This window comes from Oncorhynchus masou, chromosome 30 (assembly GCF_036934945.1).
Source record: "Oncorhynchus masou masou isolate Uvic2021 chromosome 30, UVic_Omas_1.1, whole genome shotgun sequence".
In the NCBI taxonomy this organism is placed as follows: Eukaryota; Metazoa; Chordata; class Actinopteri; order Salmoniformes; family Salmonidae; genus Oncorhynchus; species Oncorhynchus masou.
In genome coordinates this window covers 56,215,465-56,236,749 of record NC_088241.1, presented here as the reverse complement: position 1 = coordinate 56,236,749, position 21,285 = coordinate 56,215,465, and the positions used below count along the sequence as shown (strand labels likewise).

Sequence of the window (21,285 nt, the reverse complement as noted above, 5' to 3'; positions counted from 1 at the left end):
GGCCTCCACCAGTTGGCTGTTGTGTTCGCTGAATCATTCTGACATTTCATCAATGACAGCATCCAAGAACAGTCTTTTACATTCAGTCTCTTCTCCTCTGTCCTCCTGGCCTACTGTACTGTTCACCACGTATTGCTGGAAATTTATACGTACATAACTTGTTGTTTGCTTGGTGCGTCAGTGCCACTGGCACTGAACTGCGCACAAATGTCTTCTCGGCGCACTCAAATGCACTATGGACAACTTTGACTCCAGTCTAAAGATCTGTTGCTTTTGCCTTGAGCAATTTGTTTGGAGAGTTGATAAGAGTTAGGATTCTGTGCGCCATGGTGGCTTTAAACTTAAAGGCAGGTCTGTCACTGCCTTCAGCAGCCCTGTAGCCTCGACTCTTACTTCTGTGTTGTACAAACAAATGCATTTGGTGTCAGAGAGGAACTTCACAATGCTGTCACAACTTTTAACAACCACTGTTTGGGTACTTTGGAGAAGTCCATTTCTGATATCCATTGTGGCAGTGGCAGATTAGCTGGTTCGAGCTAGCTAAATAGACAAGCCTAAGAAGAAGCTAACTATACTCCATAGTGGTGGGGTTTGATGCTGAGTTGAGTGAAGCAGCTTCAAAGGTAAACTTGACACCGCCCTTATAAATCCAAATAAAATATTACAGGCGGAGGCATATCACATTATTCACTTCTCACAGATGAGAAGCGTTTTTTCCTGCTTTTTATGGAAACCCAATGGAATCATACCTAACCGCCACAGTGGCTTTCCATAGCCCCCTACACACATCGTGGCGCCCTCTGTCCATTGTGCTGACACAGCATAGCGGAGATACAGATTTTGCGTCAACCTGTCACTCAATATTTGTAACTTTTTTGCTTTTTTTTATATAAGAATATAAAACTGAGGGGCACAAGTTTCAACTGAGGGGGCTAAAGCCCTCTTCTGCCCCGTTATGGAACTGGGTTCGGGAAATCACCTCCCCAGTATTATGCATACTCACACTCATAATGCCTTACCTATGGATTGTGGATCAATGAAATTGGGTATCAGTCTACTTAGTAACACCCACAGAGCACAACTGTGAAGATAATACACAAATATTAGCATCATAGCTCAGGACTCTGAAACCACTGTGAAATGAGCCGCATTAAGCTTAACAGTCAACCTACTATATGTGTATTGGACATTCAAATTGCACTGTACAGGATTGTGGATCAATTAAGTATCAGTCTTCTCAGACAACACAGCTGTGAAGAGGTTATACAAATATTAGCGCAGTAGCTGTTATTAAGGGACTTTGACTGTGGGAAATCACCTCCCCAGTCAGCCTATTGTGCGTATTGACATTCAAATTACACTGCACAGCCTTAACTGTGGATTGTGGATTAATTAAGTGGTGTATCAGTCTACTCAGTGACACCCACAGAACACAACTGTGAAGAGACAAATATTTGTGTTGTAGCTCATATTTGACTTTTTAGTGTGAAATTAACAAATTATTGTCTTTTGTTGCATTTATGTAACAACATTCTGATCTTGTTAATGATTATCTAGTCCAAATATGACATGATTCCACTATTTGTAATCAGTGGTGTAAAGTACTTAAGAAAAAATACTTAAAAGTACTACTTGAATGCTTTGCAGGACAGGAAAATTGTCTATTTCACACACTTATCAAGAGAACATCCCTGGTCATCCCTACTGCCTCTGATCTGGCAGACTCACTAAACACATGCTTCGTTTGTAAACTACACAAATAATGTAAATGATGTCTGAGTGTTGCTAGTATGCCCCTGGCTATCTGTAAATTAAAAAAAAAAACAAGAAAATGTGCCATCTGGTTTGCTTAAACATTTTGATGGGGTAACATCTCACAGCAAGAACTAGCAAATCTGGTGCAGTCCACGAGGAGGAGATGCACTGCAGTACTTAATGCAGCTGATGGCTTCACCAGATACTGACTGTTACTTTTGATTTTGACTCCCCCTTTGTTCAGGGACACATTATTCCATTTCTGTTAGTCACATGTCTGTGGAACTTGTTTAGTTTATGTCTCAGTTGTTGAATCTTGGTATGTTCATACAAATATTTACACATGTTAAGATTGCTGAAAATAAATGCAGTTGACAGTGAGAGGACGTTTTTTGTTGTTGCAGAGTTCAGTATGCATTTGCATCACTTTCAGTAAGGGACTTTTATTTTCAAAACGAACCGAAAATTCCACTACTGTGGTTAATTCTAATTGTGGCTAGCTTCACATATGTGGCAGTTGCAGTCTCAGGTTCACAGAGTAACATTGTTGCGTGCTAGCTTCTATGGAAAGAAAATGTAGACATTGACAATGGTAAATTATTGTTACAGCTAGCATACTTTTAGGATACACATGGCCACATTATCTTCGACTTGACTCATGCTAGCTAGCTAAGTGTGTCGAATGGGTTTGAAAGTCGTTGGCTAGCTAGCTACTGTAACTAGCTATGTGCATAGCTAGATAGCTCGTTTGTTTTTATACTTCATTTAAATATGTGACTGCTAAAATGAGGTCAAATAAACTATTTTGTAATTGAAAAATGTAGGCTAATAATACAATTTATTTAACCCAAATTCATGAAACTACACAAGCTAGGTAGAATGCCGAGCAGACAAGCACCTTAATGTATAAATTGCCCACTGCGACAGTTTTGCATGTATCCCCTTCGATAGCTCAGTTGGTAGAGCGGAGGACTGTAGAGGTTAAATAGCGATCCTTAGGTCGCTGGTTCAAATCCGGCTCGAAGGAGGACTTTTTTTCTTACCTGATTTGTGAAACTATAGCAATTGATACACACTGATGAATATCTTATCTACATGTTTGAAAAACTGTCAATGTGGTTTATGAAATAGATGCCAAAGTAACATTTCAAAAAGGGCAGTCTTTATTGCTCACATGACAAAATACTGACATCTTTCAATTCTTTCACAACCACAATTTTAAATGCACAATTCTAGGGATACTTTGTATTTTGTTCAGAATAAATAACAAACAAACACAATGCACACAAACTAACACTCATTCAGAATTTACAAAGTGTAGTCAAGGGGTGGAATGTAATTGGAACCCTTTTGGGATCTACCAGGTCAAGGAATGAATCCCCTCAGATCCTGGGTTCAAATACTATTTAGGGTATTTAAACTACTTTAAAATACATTTGATAGTAAGTAGATATGTTTTATTTGAAAAGACAAGTAGTTGAATATTGGAATGTATTTGAAAATACAGAAATAAAATGACTGAAATACACTACCATGCATTTAACCCAGGTATTGGAAAATAGTTTTTGAAACAAGTTAAATAGTAGGCTATTAATAGGAAATTATTTGAAAACACTTTCAAATACTTAGTTGTAAGTGATTCGGGCCACATTATTTGAAAATACTAAAATATATCGAAACAAGTATTAAAATAACAAATGCTCAAATACAGGTATTTAAAGCCAGTTCTGGAATCCCTATGATATCACCAGTCCTCCGGGTCTTTCTTCTTAGTTGTGTTAGGTATAGGCCCGTCGTCCGTCACCAATCAACCCGGTCCTCTCGCTTGCATTGGTTGGCTGCTGTATTATGGGGACGTCGTCAGCATCTGGAAAGGGTAAGATCAGCTCATCAGTGCATCCGTTTACGTTGTTGCAGCATGTTGCACAGAACTAATCAAATATGTCATATCCTCCAAAATGTTCCTAAAAATAGGCCTAGGATACTATCTATAGTATAGCTGTTCCTGTTGAGACTGGGGGATGTATTGACTGTCCTGTTGTGAGGGGGTGACGGCTGCCTGTGTCAAGCCTCTTAGCTCCTGCTGCCGGTTGTCCTTTTGGCACCACAGACTGGGCACACTGTCAGCCTGGCTGGCTTGAAGGGCAGTTTTACAACTTTGGTTGTAAAGTCCCTGTTAATCAGTTCAATTACCCTGGGCTATGCCTACAGTAGGAGGTCCTATTCATATTCATAAATTCTCCCAATAAATATGTTATCATAAGCAATGTGTTCTGAAGCCAAACAAATGAGTAGACCTTCTCATCATCCTCTCATGGGGGCTGAGACTTTGCAGTGAGTGCCTGAAACCAAGCCCATTGTTTCCCTTTAATCGTGAGATGGGGCTCGAAATAACTGCTATGGAAACACATTTAGAGGCGTGACTCAGAGGCAGTAATTATCAGTTGTATCTGAGAACTGCAGAGACATGGGGAAAAACACACACCCCACCTCCCACAGCTAACTGGCACCAGAGCAATTTATCATATCCAAACATCTGGCACAAATATATCAAGTATATTTATTTTCATTAACTGGCTGACTTGGTGTGTTTGAGAAAACATATTTAAAGTTTGTCTGTGCCATTCCACTGTCTTTGTGCCCTAGCATCAAAGTCACTTTGCAGCATCAAATGCTTTTCCATTAATAGATGAGGTAGTATTGATAAGGTAGGAGAGTGATGTAGGCAGAGCTTATTAAGGAGGTTGCTGCTGTTGCTGTTTCAATAGATGAATAATACAACTGTGAGCTATTGGCTAATTCTGAAGCAGTGAGAGATAGAGTGTGAGGCTTGCTCATGGTAGAAGTTGCCCTTAGGCACAGATCTAGGATCAGCTTACCATCCTAGAGTCCCAACCTTAGCCATTAGGAATGTGAAATGCAACACTGACCTCAGATCAGTGTCAAAGGGCAACTTCATCCTTCTCAGTGGGGCTCACCTTATCTCTCTGTTACAAAACCCTGACCATTGTAACTGTGTCACTTTTATCTCAAGCTACATGTACATATTACCTCAATCACCTCAACTATCTCATACCTCATTACTATTTCATTTTTTTGTGTGCTAATTTTCTTCCTTTTTAACTTTGCGTTGTTGGGAAAGGGCTCGATTCACAGTAAAGTATACACCTGTTATATTCGGCACGTGACAATGTTATTTAATTAGCTCACCTGTCTCCATGTCTGTGCGGATCTGCTCCTCCAGGTCTTCAGGGGACACGTAGGTGTCGGGGTCCTCCTCTCCAGGAGTTTTGGGTTTACACTTCCCACAGCAGCAGTTGAAACAGCAGCACAGGCAGCAGCAGAAGTAGCAGCCTGTTAGCACGCCGCAGACCGCAAACAGACCCTGTGTGGAGGATGGACATAGACCATTTTAAATTTGACCTTTATTTTACTAGGCAAGTCAGTTAAGAACAAATTCTTATTTTCAATGACGGCCTAGGAACAGTGGGTTAACTGCCTGTTCAGGGGCAGAACGACAGATTCCTACCTTGTCAGCTCGGGGATTCAAACTTGCAACCTTTCGGTAACTAGTCCAACGCTCTAACCACTAGGCTACCCTGCCGCCCAACACATGAACATAGACTTTCCTTTTTCACAAACACATAAACACACATGCACACGCACGCACACACACACAAACCCACCTTTGCCCACCAACTGGAGAGCATGAAATAAGCATTGACGTTCTCCTCTCCAAACTGCTGTGCCACGTACAGACCGAGGGAACCATAGCTGTCGTATATGTTCCTCTTGGAGGCATCTGACAGCACGGAGTGGGCATTGTTGAGCTCCTTGAATTTATCTGTGGCGTTCGGGTTCTCTGGGTTCTTGTCTGGATGATATTTCAAAGCAAGTTTTCTAAATAGTAAAAAATATTACGAAATTGAAAAGATGATGCAATCCGAAAGGCTTAGCTAACAGAAATGTTGTTTTCATTGTTACTGTCTTGTTATTTTATGGTCTTATCTAATGCGTTCAGTAAGGGGCAGCAGTATTATCTCCCATTAGGTGGGGTTAGAAGCCTGCTCCCTCACACCCATCAACACACACACCTGCCAGGCATTGGTATATTAGTTCAATGAGCCAAAAAAAAGTTGTAATAGCATGTTTAGTACAATTACAGATCTTAAGTCAGGCTCGAGAATATGTAAATATGTAACCTATGGTATATAACTGAAACACTGAGCTAAATGCTGGTGCCCAGTACTATACAAGGTGTACCAGTTTGCCATTTTGGCTTCAACTGCAGTTGTTTGTTTTTTGGCATTAGGTCCATTGGAACCCTTGGTTGGCAGACACCATGAAATAAATATAACTACAGTCACTTTTACATAATTTATTTTTTTCTCACTGTCTTTTTTTGCTGTAAATTATAATTTCTCATCAACATTTCATGAAGCACGTCTGCTTGTTTATTTTTAATGAAGCCAAGAGGCTCTGAAAATGCTGCTATGATTACATATTCATTAACCACAAACAAGGGCTGTTCAAACGCTAACCATTTGGATGGTTCCTGAAAGTGAATTCCAATTAGAGCAATTAATTAAGAACTACTAATTGTGATGGCATCTGTATGACTCGAAGTCTGAAGTGAATTTATATGATAAGTCATTAGATTCTGACTTACTACATGTTGGAATGCCTTACTACATAATGGAAATGTATTGGTGAAATGAGAGAGAAGTCAATGTATGAACGAGGGCTTGACAGACATACTTTGACTGAAATGTAGGTTATAGGATAAAATAGTTATCTTAAACAAAATCTACATTCAAATGTAGAATTACATTACTAAATATAATTGATAATGGCTTGGGTTAAGACAATTGATTTGGATTAGGTCTAAGCATCAAAGGTTCCTTTCATACCAACATTATTACACAATAACCATATTAAAGTTGAGTACTGAGACCAGTGAGTTTTATCATCAGCTCTCCATATTATAGGAAGTATGTCCTGCTATTTTATTATAAGGTTGAGGTACTACTTGTTGAGTGGGTACATAGCAATTTGTCTGGTGCAATAATGCTAGGGTCATACAATTCCCAACAGGTTGTGACAAGCTTCCAAGTACACCCACGCTTGTGTGTGGGACACGTGCACACACACACACACACACACACACACACACACACACACACACACACACACACACACACACACACACACACACACACACACACACACACACACACACACACACACACACACACACACACACACACACACACACACACACACACACACACACACACACACACACTTGATATGAACCGAGTACCACGAGGGGTACCATCTGTTCTGTAGTATTAATATTTTAGTTTTATGGAAGTCATATTGTATTCATGTAGCTGTCTGACAATCACTTGCTGTGATTCTAAAAGGTCTTGTAGCAGTCAGACACTCTGTCTCACAAAGTTATTATTTTTCTACATCTGTGCCACATTTCTCCTGAAAAACATCCCATTAAAATGATTCCCTCTGACCTCCATAGACATTGGTTGCTACATGACGTATGTTTGTGCATGGTTACAGATCAATGTATAACCTGCTACGATGAAGAAAAGGATCTTTGTTTACAAACCAAAATCCAAGAGAATTACAGTATTTTGAGTTATATGGATGAAACGTTTTATAAGAGTCAACATGCTGAAGGGTTGTTGTCAGTGATGTAATATGCAGTCCGGTTATATGTTACTCTACAAAGCCAATGACTCCAAATGGTGGGTCCTCGTACATGCACAAACACACAAGGAGCAAGGATTTGTGTGCGTGTGTGTGGTGTGTGTGGTGTTTTGTGTGTGTGTGTGTGTGTGTGTACCTGTAGGACTTCTTGATGTCATCCGGTGTAGAAGTCTTGTCGAGGCCCAGGACTAGATAGAGGGTCTCTCCTGAGGTGGACAAGGAACGTTGCCTTTGCTCTGACATCTTTTCTCACCATTACCTGCACAACACATCAACCACAATGATTTTCATATGATACCTGATGTTGACTGTGCGGTTGTTTGGCTGATACACTGATCTGCCAGTAATTGTATACTGTTCACACAGCATCTCTATTCATTATTGATAGAACTGTTATAAATATTAATTAAAAAACTTCCCACAGGGAACCTACAGTTCAATTGTTCCCCAAATTCTCCCTCACTATGTTTTATCTTCAACACTCTATTCGATCCAAGAGTCACTAAGTCACTACATTGTCACTGAGTCACTACATTGTCCAAATTCATCAGAGAACACCAAAATGAGAGAACCCGTCGCCTTACTGTTGAAAGATGGACTAAGACCTCAAAAACCAAACAACAGAACTGAAAAGACTTAAGATATATTTCTGCCAAACACATCCTCTGCATTTGTCCACAGTTATTCCTATCTCTGTCTCTGACTTTCCCATTCCTCTCCTCATACCTGTTCCTCTGTCCAGGCCGTCAGCTCCAGTGGTCCCTGGGAGAGACAGACAGGTCAGTGGAGTCAGGTGTCTGCTCTGTGGAGGACTAGATCAGTGGATGAGATGAATAAAACATACAGACAGATAGTCATGGGCTCACATTTCAGCAGGCCTCGCAGCCAGTGGCCTTAACATTGTTACCTGGTTGAGTTGGAGTTTAAAGGGGACTCGGATGTAGGTCTACTATACTGCAGGATACTGAGGTGTTTGGGTGGAATAGAAATGGTGTCAACCGGTTGATGACTGTCTGAGAGGATGGTGAAAGATAAGCTAAAATATTTAACGTAATGTTGTGCTGTTTAGTATACTATCTGTTCAGTAGGCTCGATAGGTTTCCACCATGGTTTTCACGAGACCTCTGTATTCAGTGACACAAGAGCACCACCTACTGGAATATAGAAGAAGGGTAAGAAAAAAATTTTTTTATCCTGCATGAATACTCTTTTTCCACAAGATGGCGATACATAAATGCAGATTTTACAGATGAACATGACCAGAGGTAAAAACGTAGCTCCATAAAGGGTGTGCAGGTGGACTCAAAGTTTACCGTAACAATATAAATAGTTTTCACCTCAGCTCAGTGTATATAAAGACTAATGATAGCAATAGTAGAAGGCAAGATGGCGCCGACAGTGGTTCTAGTTCACTAAGTAACTTTGCAGTATTTTGTTTTTTTGTTGTGTGTTATTTTTTACATTATTAGCCCAGAACGTTTGTTGTTTTACAAGCATTTCATTACATCCGCAATATCATCACCTAATTATGTTTATGTGACCAATGCAATATGATTTGATATCTAATAATTTAGATAATAATTTAGATAAGGTAAAGTTATCAGACCAGTGATTCTTTCAAGGAGTGGCATATCAATTTGTAAGTCGCTCTGGATAAGAGCGTCTGCTAAATGACTTAAATGTAATGTAAATGTAATATCACAGTTGTAATTTATTGTTTATGGTGTTGAAAGTCCATAGAAAACCAGATTGGCATGAAGGATTGGATTCAAATTTTATTGAAGGTTAATTTCCTGATAAAAAACAGTCATGTTTATTGTTCAAGTCTAGTCAAATTAAACGTGTGGACTTATTACATCTGAACATGTTATATAAGGAATGCCACTTTTTGCCAATAGTCAGTTGCTCTTATCCAGAGGGGCCCACTGTATCATCAATTAGCGCTAGCGACTCCTCTGGTTCCTTAAAGGCTATCACAGACAAAGGAGGAGGGGTGGGAGGTGTGGGGGGATTGCAACAAGATACTTGTAGCTGCTTGGGGAATCAGCGGGTATGTGGCTAACCTGTCCCTGGACTCCATGCTCTATAGTCCGCACCCCCTGGGCTTGCCGAGTGCCTGATGCAGCTGAGCATTTCTGCCTAGGGACCAATATGTGTATGCTATAAAGGAACTGTTGGAGGGATTAATTAACAAATGTTTTCCTTTTCCCTTTCTCACAGACAGTCACACTCACGGGAGTGTGTACACATATACACACACGCATGTCATTTTAGAGTGGTCGAGTGGTTTGTTGAAAACACTTCGTAAAAAATACCAAATAAACACCAACCTCAACTACACTTTTTGAAATGTGTATGAAAAATGTAGTTTATTAATCACCACAGCTAGGCCCAGTCATTCTGACCCGTTAGAATGCCACCAGTCGACATCTAGTCTAATCTAATGGGTCTGGATTGGCTTGTCCTTTGCTAAGGTTAATATGGGGTTCTACTATCATGTGCCTCGTATTCGCTGAGGGTGAGTGACTGGCTGGTGGAGTGATTTGGCACACTGTTGCTTCAGTTGCCTGGAAAAGACGCAGGACCTCCCAAGGAGTGTGATTGTGTGGAATTGCATTGAGAGTGCCGTAGAAGAGAGGGAGGGAGGGATGTGGAGGAGAGGCCAGAGGGGTACTACTTATGCCCCTCAACTGGCATTCAGCCTGACTGTTGCCATGGTACAGCTCAGCCCCCAGTTCTCCTGCATAAGACAGAAAGAAAAGTTGAATAAGAATGTATGTAGAGGTGGTTCTTAGAACAGTGTTTTCAGGGGAGAATTCTGGAATGGTTTGTTCCTTGACTTCATGGAAAGAAGGTATTATTTAGGTCTAGCCTACTACTCACACGACCTGACAATAGAGACCTACCGGACAATAGCCACTGTCTGCAGGTAATAGATGTTAGTAATGGATATAGGTCAGTCTGACATTGATGCAGGACAGGCGGAGTATGAGTTCTGTTCGCTCTCTCGCAGATGCATTTGTTGGAAGTTCTCCTTCCTACTGCGTCAGTTGAAATGGCGTGGAAACAATGTTGATTCAACCAGTGTGGTCCCAGTGGGTGGTTGCCAGTCTGTTTAGCTAATATTCCACTCCATTCCTTGTATTCCATGTCATGTCAGTGCTAGAGGCATAACTAAAGACACGCTGATTCGAATGCAGGCTGTATCACAACCGGATGTGATTGGGACTACCATAGGGCGGTGCACAATTGGCCCAGCGTCGTCCGGGTTTGACTGGTGTAGGCCGTCATTGTAAATAATCGAATTGCCTAGTTAAATAAAGGTTACATGTGCCAACGTGTGCATAGCTAGCCAGGCTATCAATGAAGGTAGGGTGGTCAGTAAAGATCGATACAAGTCATTTCAAATATATGTAGCCTATTCTTGACTTGTATTATATTAGTCTGAGCTATCAGACACCCTATAGCTTGTATAAACAGATCATTAAAAAACATTACTTTTGTATACTGGAAGTGTATTCCACTCAATTCCACCATAGCCTCACATTGAAAACTGGAGTCCTACTTCTCAAGGAGCTACAACTGGATGACTCACACAGAAAAGGTAATCACATGCAATGATGTGGACTGCTCTAGGGCAAACCCCATTGTGCTGGAATACCCTTGTGGAGATCCGCGCCGTCCGTGAACGACTGCTCAAATCAGTATCAGGGGATCGCCCTGGACGTCTAGCCAATAGCGTAACTTGTTGCAAACGAAGTCAATTCCATTGTCCAATCCATATAGATGTACCATTAGTAGCCATGCTGCAATTGGATAAATTGCACAAGGGCGTTATGCGGTCGCTCGAATGGTTCCATCTCTGGCAGGTGGTGTGTTCGAGAGCAAACTAATGTTTAGGAAGATCGGTAGTTAAAGGAGATACATTTACCTTGATTCACATTTTTGCGTTTTCGGTGCACTTAATATTGTTTGCCGGACGCCGAGTTTGAGTGAGATTAACGTCGAGTTTCCCCTTGAGCCAGCCACTTTCTGTTGAAATTACACAGTGCTGCATTGAGTGAGACAGAAGTGTGGTCAATTACGGGTACTATTTATACTTGCATTGTGAAGAAAGACCGAATACATATTGATAATGTTTCTTCTGGCACGTTAACTGAATACCACCAAACCACTGTAAAGGCAACTTCTCCAATATTTACCTCGTAGGATTCCTTTCACTTCATGCACCACTGCTGTATATCGGTAGCTGTCGTGTTTTGAGTGGTCGTTCCTTTTGTTTAGATTTTGAGACATATCACGATGAATCACGTCTGAGAGGAGTTTTGGACAAAATGAGAACGCGTTTTTATAAAGATGCAGAAAATATAGAGGCCTCGTCTTTTGCGGGCCCAAATCTGTGTGGAATAAGGAGCGAAGGATCCGCATTAAAATAATCCGAATAGAATGGGACCAAATGAGACGAGAAACATAGACAATGTATCAATGACGGCGATTTTGTCAAGTTTAAAGTCGCCTAGAACAAGTAGCCTACCCTACTGCTGAAGCAACAACTGATCCCCCCCCACAAAGGAGGGATACCGCTCTGCAATCAACCCTATTCTTTTCCTGCATTTAATTTTCCATTCTATCAATTTATTTGTTTATTACATTTTTTTTATTTGATTTTTGATCTGGATCCAGCTCTGACTTTGTTCAATGGAAGTATGTTACCAGCTGCCGGTTTTGCCTCTAGACAGGCCGGTTCCTAAGCATGTCCTCAGCCGGAGAGGAGCCATCAGTTTCAGCTCCAGCTCGTCTCTCTTCGGCGCTCCTGATCCAAGACAGCTGTCTCAGGTACTACCTAATTATTGGACATGTTTCGGTTTAAAATACACGGTTCCTGCACGCTCTATTGACACTACATAATCAAGTTGATGACAAATGTCATGTACTACCTAATAACAGCTGTTGAATCGCTTCTTTCAGATTCATGAGTCGTATGGGAATCCTGCAGGTGGTATCAATTTGCAATGTCACCCTGAAACTGTACTACAAGAAACGTTTAATTAATCGGTTAATCAGTTAATGGAGTCACGTTCCAATTCTGCACATACACGTGACTGTACAGTATCGTGAACATTGTCTGTATTGTTATTGTTGCAAGGCTTAGTGTTCGTTGCAACAACTGTCTCCTACCAGTTGTTACAATGTGTGCGCCAAGGAATGTGCTGCCTGTCTACTTTGTAGTGTGTTCCAATCCAGACACGTTAACAGACTCGCGTTACAATATTGAGCCGCATTGGATAACCTATTCCTTTAGTTCTTATCCTCCAATTGCACAGTAGGCATAGTTGTGCAATGTCGCTTAGGCCTATGAGTTTCAGTATCTTTTGATGCAAACGTTGGTGCAAGGAAGCCAATAATATCTTTGTCATTATAACATAATTATGATAATATATTTTCAATTTGGTAAGTCCTGGAACTGATAACACATGACTAAAGTTATCAACTGATGATGATGCCAACTTGTATCATGTTTAGTAGTTCATAGTCATCCTACAGAATAGTTATACATTGCACTTTTGTTCAAGTCAGCCCCCTCCCCCAATTTAACTCCCATGGCATTGTAACACATTAACCAGGCAGTGAGACTTGTGTTTGGGTCCCATCCCTCTTCGGTGGACAATCCATTGGTCTTTTGTCAAGCCCACTGCTTCACATAACCACCCACGTGTCTGCTTTCAAATCACACTCATGGACAGATATACAACCCCTTTCTAAGCCACCTTTCTCTGGCTCTCAGGACAATGATGTTCTGTCAGATGTTGTGGAATGTGTGCAGGGATAGATCAACCAGACAAGCTACATCCATCCATCCATCACTCCGGGCCCTTTGTGTTCCATCATCCTTGTAGAAGTGGTGTGTGTGTTAGGGTGCATTGTGGGATAGTAGAGGGTCCGGTTGTGTGGGCTCACATTCTAGAGCACTGGTCTCTGATGGACCATGCTTCACAGACCCTCCCCACTGAAGGACCATGGAGTCCCGACCCCCTAGCATAAAATTTGTTAATAGAACGGATAAAGTCCCGCTCAGTTTTTGGATGCGATGATCATTAGTTAGTTAAATATTCCAAATGGCTGCCATGTTACAGCATGTAACGTTGCTTTGAACGGGGGATGTCCCTTCTGCTCATTCTAGTTCTATGCCCCCTGTGAGAAGACCATAGTCAGCAGGGCGTGAGATCAGATGGCCCTGTGTACAAATGCACTGTAGGGTCCATTGTGCTCCTGGGTCGTGTTTGCCCCTTGTTTCTCTGGAGTGGGCCACAGTTCATTTGTAATGGGTGGCTGTGTGCTGTTGGGCTTTTACGAGCTACAGGCTCTTTATAGTGGTAAGTGGGGTTACTTGAAACAATGATTTGCATCAGATTTAGGTTTCTTCATGTGAAGAGATCAGCACTACAGAGGGGAGACTTGTCCCAGTAGGGGAGGAGAGACTTGTCCCAGTAGGGGAGGGGAGACTGGTCCCAGTAGGGGAGGGGAGACTTGTCCCAGTAGGGGAGGGGAGACTTGTCCCAGTAGGGGAGGGGAGACTTGTCCCAGTAGGGGAGGGGAGACTTGTCCCAGTAGGGGAGGGGAGACTGGTCCCAGTAGGGGAGGGGAGACTGGTCCCAGTAGGGGAGGGGAGACTGGTCCCAGTAGGGGAGGGGAGACTGGTCCCAGTAGGGGAGGGGAGACTGGTCCCAGTCTGGTCCCAGTAGGGGAGGGGAGACTGGTCCCAGTCCCCAGTAGGGGAGGGGAGACGGGTCCCAGTAGGGGAGGGGAGACTGGTCCCAGTAGGGGAGGGGAGACTGGTCCCAGTAGGGGAGGGGAGACTGGTCCCAGTAGGGGAGGGGAGACTGGTCCCAGTCCCAGTAGGGGAGGGGAGACTTGTCCCAGTAGGGGAGGGGAGACTTGTCCCAGTAGGGGAGGGGAGACTTGTCCCAGTAGGGGGACTTGTCCCCAGTAGGGGAGGGGAGACTGGTCCCAGTCCCCAGTAGGGGAGGGGAGACTGGTCCCAGTAGGGGAGGGGAGACTGGTCCCAGTAGGGGAGGGGAGACTGGTCCCAGTCCCCAGTAGGGGAGGGGAGACTGGTCCCAGTAGGGGAGGGGAGACTGGTCCCAGTAGGGGGGGAGACTGTCCCAGTAGGGGAGGGGAGACTTGTCAGTAGGGGAGGGGAGACTGGTCCCAGTAGGGGAGGGGAGACTGGTCCCAGTGGGGGGGGTGAGGTAGGGGAGGGGTGACTGGTCCCAGTGGGGAGGGGAGGGTCCCAGTAGGGGAGGGGAGACTGGTCCCAGTGGGGAGGGGAGGGGTCCCAGTACTGGTCCCAGTGGGGGAGGGGAGACGGGTCCCAGTAGGGGAGGGGAGACTGGTCCCAGTGGGGGAGGGGTCCCAGTAGACTCCCAGTAGGGGAGGGGAGACGGGTCCCAGTAGGGGAGGGGAGACGGGTCCCAGTGGGGGGGAGGGGTCCCAGACTGGTCCCAGTGGGGGAGGGGAGACGGGTCCCAGTGGGGGAGGGGAGACTGGTCCCAGTGGGGGAGGGGAGACTGGTCCCAGTGGGGGAGGGGAGACTGGTCCCAGTGGGGGAGGGGAGACTGGTCCCAGTGGGGGAGGGGAGACTGGTCCCAGTGGGGGAGGGGAGACTGGTCCCAGTGGGGGAGGGGAGACTGGTCCCAGTGGGGGAGGGGAGACTGGTCCCAGTGGGGGAGGGGAGACTGGTCCCAGTGGGGGAGGGGAGACCGGTCCCAGTGGGCTTTTTCAGAACACTAAACATTTGTGTTTTTCTCCCACTGTTTGGCCATAAGGGTGAGTCTTTTCCTCTGTGGTCACGGCAGTGTTTTTTTTCTGTGTGGTTCTGGTACTGTGTGCTCGCTGCTTGGTCCTGGTGTTTGTGGAAGCAGGGACATGGGACGGGCTAGCGTTACTGAGGGAGCCGGTTCAACATGTGCCCAGTTTCTGAGGCCAGTGGCTCTCTGCCAAACTCAGCTCTCACTCACATTTCCTCTTGTAAACAGACGGCGAAAGTGTAGGGTTCAAGCACAAAAACCAACGTTTTCTTGGAGTATGCATGTGAATGGGTGGGAAATAGGCTCTAGAAAAGGCGGAGCGGCTCCCAGGGCCACAGCATGGGAAGAGAAGGCCTTGTTTGTGTCCGTAGGGCTTTTAGTTTGCAGCAATATCGTATCCTCTATAGACGTGATCCATGGAATGACATTACATTTAAAGGAGAAACACCTTCTAGGGGCCTATGCATGTGTACGTTGAGGTGTAAAAAGAGAAGGCTAAAGTATATTCTATGGCTTCAAGGTGTATTACTTAGAGTTGCCGTCAGGATAATGTCCAAGTAGATTGGAAACGGAGAGGGCATGTCCACCCTAGGAGTCAAGTAGACATTAGTTTGACGTCGGACACTATGACAAGTCCTGTTGTACAGGACAAGGAGTAGAACACGGTCATTTAATCATGTGGTCTACATTACACACAGGCAAGATATCCTCATTTGACTCCTGAGTTGGTGTTTACATCGTGAGAGCCAGGCCATTACAGGGAACAATGCAGCTGCCAGTACCATGTGCCACTGTGCCTGGAGAATTGATCGACCACTGAAATACACACCTCTTCACTGATAAGGACTTAAGGACAGGCCACAGAGCCAATTGATATTTCTAATGTGTGTAACCTAGACATAAAAATCTGCCGACAGAAACACCGTGTTGCTGAGCAGTAAGTTACATGCTGATTTACGACAGGAAAAAGGAGAATTGGCAAATATGATCCAGCAACAGGACGACACCACCGGTTATTTTTCTGCAGACAGAGGGGATCCCATCGAGTTGTTGGCTGTATTTGGGGGGGTTGGGGCGTAAGGGTGCACTTTTTGTTGTTGCGTTGGGTCTTTGATGTTAACTGAAGTGATACGGTTTTGAGTTGGTGACGTGTGGCTGGATTGCCGTAGTTTCAGGATGTGGTAAGGAGCTGTTCAGAGCCTTGCTTGCTGCTCTTTCACAGCCATACGGCTTTAACCCCCAACATGCCAAACTGACAACCTTCATGAGAATAGTCTGACTGTTCCCTGAATGGTGTACCCTCTTTAGGAGTAGCACTGTCCTCATCAAATGTCATGAGTTTTTCTTTACATGACTCAATTAACAGGAGTATTTACTCTCCCTGGAGGTGTTTAGGACTTTATTTACAGTAGGAAACAGGAAGGATCTAAACGAACCATACAATTCTCTCTCTGGGGCCCCTCACGTTAGCATTGTTTATGTGCTACTGTGTTGAGTACAATGGGATGTGAGAATGAGGCTGTACACGTCAACACTGCAGACAGTTTGTGCTGCATGTTCACTGCTCGGGCTCCAAGCCAGTCTTCCTTCCTGCTCTTTGTGTTTACTCTGTGAAACATTAGCATTGGCGTGGCGGTTATGAATGACTACATTTTTACCTTGATTCACTTCACATACAACAGGTGTTTCAATACCCTGAGCCACTGCCTGGATGCCTGTGAAATTCCACTGCAGTGAAATCTCCCCACAACAGCCCGGTGTGGAGTGTGTCCACTCTCTCTATATAACCCATGTTCGCAAGCAGATTCAAACTATTTGTGTAAGCAATGTCACACACGTGCACACATGCAGCAACCTGCGTTGCAGTTAAGTCCAGGTTTATGGCTTCAGCACTGCCTTACTGGAATGTACCATGATGTATTACAGCATTGCACCACGAGGGTCCATAACTCAGGAAGAAGCTGTCACTTTATGAAGCTCTGCTGCTTTCTTATCTGTTTAGATACACCGTGTGTGTTATTCCAGAGTTTATGGTAATAGTGATGGCTTCCTCCTTAGCCTGACTTGTGCTGTCTGTCTGTGGGCAGTCCTCAGCTAGAACCCAGTGTTTTTATGACTGACAACATGAGGAAGTCCGGTTTTATCAATGGGGCTAAAACAGGGAAGTGTGTGGATGAGCTTTGACCAGTCTCTGCTGAACACCACTGTAAAGACTTGGAGCTGCTAGGCTTGGCATAAATGATAATTCACAGGGTTAGCTCTGTAGAGTTCTGGTTGGGTTTAGATTCACTCTTCAAGTACGCCTCCAATACAGCATCAACTAGGCTACATGAGCCCAAACTCAATGCTGAGAACTTTCTCAAGTTAAGCTTGAATTCCATCTGAAAACATTTGTTTACTTCACAAACGGTTATCTCCGACAAAAGATACATTTAAGACACTTTGTTAGTTTGTTTGCAAGTAGGTTAAATGAGAACCTACATACACTATGGTGGTAACCTGTCTATTGCTGAATCCTCCAGTCTGACCGACAAACCGTGACCCTGGGTAGGTTGCCTGACCCAGGTCTGAGGGGGATATCCTATCTCTTTTCAACAATTTTGGGGCAGCAGGTAGTCTAGTGGTTAGAGCGTTGGGTTGGTAACCGAAAGGTTGCTAGATCGAATCCCTGAGCTGATAAGGTAAAAATCTGTTCTGCACCTGAACAAGGCAGTTAACCCACTGTCATTGTATATAGGCCGTTATTGTAAATAAGAATTTATTCTTAACTGACTTGCCTAGTTAAAGGTAAAATAAAAATGCAAAAATTTCATTTTTTTGTAGTTACAGTTCAGATGAGGAAATCAGTCAATTGAAATAAATTTAATTAGGTCCTCATCTATGCATTTCACATGACTGGGAATTAGAGGTCGAACCAATTATGGTTTTTCAACTCAGATACCAATTATTGGAGGACCAAAAAAATCAGATATTGATTGATCAACCAATATTTATTTTATTTGTATTAATGACAATTACAACACTGAATGAACACTTATTTTAACTTAGTATAATACATCAATAAAATCAATTTAGTCTCAAATAAATAAGAAAACATGTTCAATTTGGTTTAAATAATGGAAAAAAACAAAAGTGTTGGAGAAGAAAGTAAAAGTACAATATGTGCCACGTAGAAAAGCTAATGTTTATGTTCCTTGCTCAGAACATATGAAAGCTGGTGGTTCCTTTTTAACACTAGTCCTCAATATTCCCAGGTAAGAACTTTTAGGTTGTAGTTATTATAGGACTATTTCTCTCTACCATTTGTATTTCATGTACCTTTTGACTATTGGATGTTCTAATAGGTACTTTAGTATTGCCAGCCTAATCTCGGGTGTTGATAGGCTTGAAGTCATAAACATAAACACAATGCTTGAAGCATTGCGAAGAGCTGCTGGCAAATGGAGGACAGTGTTGTTTGAATGAATGCTTATGAGCCTGCTGCTGTCGACCACCGCTCAGTCAGACTGCTCTTTCAAATCACAGACTTAATTATAATAACGCACAGAAATATGAGCCTTGGGTCCTTAACATGGTCAAATCTGGAAACTATAATTTTGAAAACAGATGTTTATTCTTTCAGTGAAATACGGAACCATTCCGTATTTTATCTAATGGGTGGCATCCCTAAGTCTAAATATTACTGTTACATTTGTCATGTCTTTACTATCATTAACTGAAGACTGTAATTAGTTATTACGCGATTAGACTGATTAATCATGTAACCATAATTACTAGGAAGTCGGGGCACCAAGGAAAAATATTCAGATTACCAAGTTATCATTTCCTAAAATAAATTTTCAGATCTTTTATCTGATCAATTAGTCTTCGAATTAATTAATTATTTACTTTACCTCACGTTAGTCTCATTCCAAACGTCGTAAATCGTTGGTTATCTGCACGAACCCAGTCTTCACTATGAGTCATCCATACATTAATTGTCTTAAATAAATTATTTATCACTAAGTAATTCACAGAAATGCATAAACAAACTAGGTAAATGTGGTTACATGAAATGATAGGAGAATGTGACCTAGTGGGCTAAACCGGCATCGCGGCTTGTTAGACAAAAGGGGAAGTGGGGGTCGACGAAGAAGCCACTACAGAGTGATAATTATAACAATTGAAATGCTAATCCTTTGCACATGAACGCTCACTCATTCGGGAACAATTGCAATCAATCAATATATTTACGCTCAGTGTGTCGACTTGATCACTGGTGAAAAGTTTGTTTCTTTTGTAGAATTGTCCGTCTCTCTCTGTCCTGGTTATAGTGGATAGTTCAGTGACATTCCTTCATTTCGTTATAGAATGGATGTTTTGGCGGTTGTCGTTCTTTGCGTTCAATGATACCGAATTCCTAGCAGCAGACGAGTATTTAATATCAGACTTGTTCTTATTCTGTTGGTATCGATAGTCTAAGAGTTTAACCACGTGGTATGGTTAACTTCTTGACGCAACCCATCCCGTTAGCGGGATAATTGTCATCAACAACCGCTGAATTGCAGAGCGCCACATTCAAATAATATTGCTAAAAATATTTATATTCATGAAATCACAAGTGCAATATAGCAAAACACAGCTTAGTTTTTTGTTAATCCACCTGTCGTGTCAGATTTTGAAAGTATGCTTTACAGGGAAAGCAATCCAAGCGTTTAAGTTTATTGATCACTATACAAAACATTATGAACACCTAGCATCAAAGTAGCTTGGTCACAAATCAGAAATGCAATAAAATGAATGGCTTACCTTTAATCTTTGGATGTTTTCACTCCTGAGACTCCCAGCTACACAAATGTTCCTTTTGTTCCATAAAGATTTATTTTTATATCCAAAATACCTGTTTGGTGCGTTATGTTCAGAAATCCACAGGCTCGAGCGGTCACGACAACGCAGACAAATTTCAAATAGTATCCGTAATGTCCACAAACATGTCAAATGTTTTTTATAATCAATCCTCAGGTTGTTCTTAAATATATGATCGATAATATATCATCCGGCACTCTTTTCCAGTAGGAGAGGGAGTCAATGGCTGCCCCACTGTGTTGCGCAAGCAAAACTCATGCGAAAACCCAGCTATCCACTGACGCGATGTTATCTTTCTCGCTCATTTTTCAAAATAAAAGCCTGAAACTGTCAAGACTGACACCTTGAGGAAGCAATAGGAAAAGGAATCTGGCTGATATCCCTTTAAATGGAGCGAAGGCAGGCTATGGAACATGACGCTTTCAAAATAGAAGCCACTTCCTGGTTTGATTTTCCTCAGGTTTTCGCCTGCAATATCAGTTTTGTTATACTCAAAAACAATATTTTGACAGTTTTGGAAACTTTAGAGTTTTCTATCCTAAGCTGTCAATTATATGCATATTCTAGCATATGGGCCTGAGAAATAGGCTGTTTACTTTGGGAATGTTATTTTTCCAAACATAAAAATAGTGCCCCCTAGCTGAAAGAGGTTAAAAGATTCAGCAATGGTCTACAACCTTTGTCCTCCTAATGGAGAAAAACATAGTCTGCAACCTTTAGCCATCTCATATTTGAGGTAAGCTCGGTCTGCTGATCGAAAACCCGAGTGGGTTTTTTATTGGGAATGGCAGATGGGGTCAGACATCCTGGGACAGCCCTTAACTGGGCTCAGGGGTGGTCCTCTGATTTAGTTCAAATCAAAAGGGAATTGTTTAGACATTGTTTCTTCATTAAAGTCTAAAATCATATTACACAATTACAAACTGTATCATACTCACTCATTCATCTTATACAACAATTAATGTAAACCTCATATCTGCGGCTATTATATAAACAGCGTTATGGTCATGTGGCCACACCGTCTCCCATGAGCTTCCACCAAGTTGTGACAAACGGACCCGTTCGTAGCTGGATTCTTCACTGATCTTTTATATTTTCTCCGGAACATGGAATTTGTTCGTACCTCAAGTTCTATGAGGTGGAAGGATTT

The 21,285-nt window shown here is 42.7% G+C and overlaps 2 protein-coding genes and 1 non-coding gene across 4 annotated transcripts in view; 2 read left to right on the top strand and 1 right to left on the bottom strand.

Moving 5' to 3' along the window:
- Nucleotides 1-2,696: 2,696 nt before the first annotated feature.
- trnay-gua (transfer RNA tyrosine (anticodon GUA)) lies at nucleotides 2,697-2,782 on the top strand. Its single transcript is given in 2 exon segments — nucleotides 2,697-2,733; nucleotides 2,747-2,782. It is a non-coding gene; the product is annotated as a tRNA-Tyr (tRNA).
- Nucleotides 2,783-2,929: 147 nt separating this feature from the next.
- LOC135522840 (dnaJ homolog subfamily C member 5-like) lies at nucleotides 2,930-9,170 on the bottom strand. Its single transcript, XM_064949471.1, has 5 exons — nucleotides 8,209-9,170; nucleotides 7,619-7,741; nucleotides 5,442-5,655; nucleotides 4,966-5,140; nucleotides 2,930-3,622 (listed from the first exon to the last, which is right to left on the bottom strand). Exons 2-5 carry the CDS (start codon nucleotides 7,723-7,725, stop codon nucleotides 3,534-3,536), a joined length of 585 nt encoding a protein of 194 aa, XP_064805543.1. The 5' UTR covers nucleotides 7,726-7,741; nucleotides 8,209-9,170; the 3' UTR covers nucleotides 2,930-3,533.
- A 2,166-nt stretch (nucleotides 9,171-11,336) lies between these two features.
- Nucleotides 11,337-21,285, top strand: part of LOC135522839 (high affinity 3',5'-cyclic-AMP phosphodiesterase 7A-like) — a 40,179-nt gene continuing 30,230 nt past the window's right edge. For both annotated transcript variants that reach the window (XM_064949470.1, XM_064949469.1), the window contains exon 1: nucleotides 11,337-12,318. In XM_064949470.1, coding sequence (XP_064805542.1) covers nucleotides 12,181-12,318 — 138 coding nt within the window. In that variant the 5' untranslated portion in view covers nucleotides 11,337-12,180. The remainder of the gene's footprint in view (nucleotides 12,319-21,285) is intronic.

Excerpts from the sequence above, each read along its gene's own strand:
- LOC135522840 (XM_064949471.1), bottom strand. The coding sequence starts at position 7,725 with ATGTCAGAGCAAAGGCAACGTTCCTTGTCCACCTCAGGAGAGACCCTC. Across the intron at positions 5,141-5,441 it reads TCTCCAGTTGGTGGGCAAAG|GGTCTGTTTGCGGTCTGCGG; the intron begins GTGGGTTTGTGT and ends TCCTCCACACAG. Across the intron at positions 3,623-4,965 it reads CCGCACAGACATGGAGACAG|ATGCTGACGACGTCCCCATA; the intron begins GTGAGCTAATTA and ends TACCCTTTCCAG.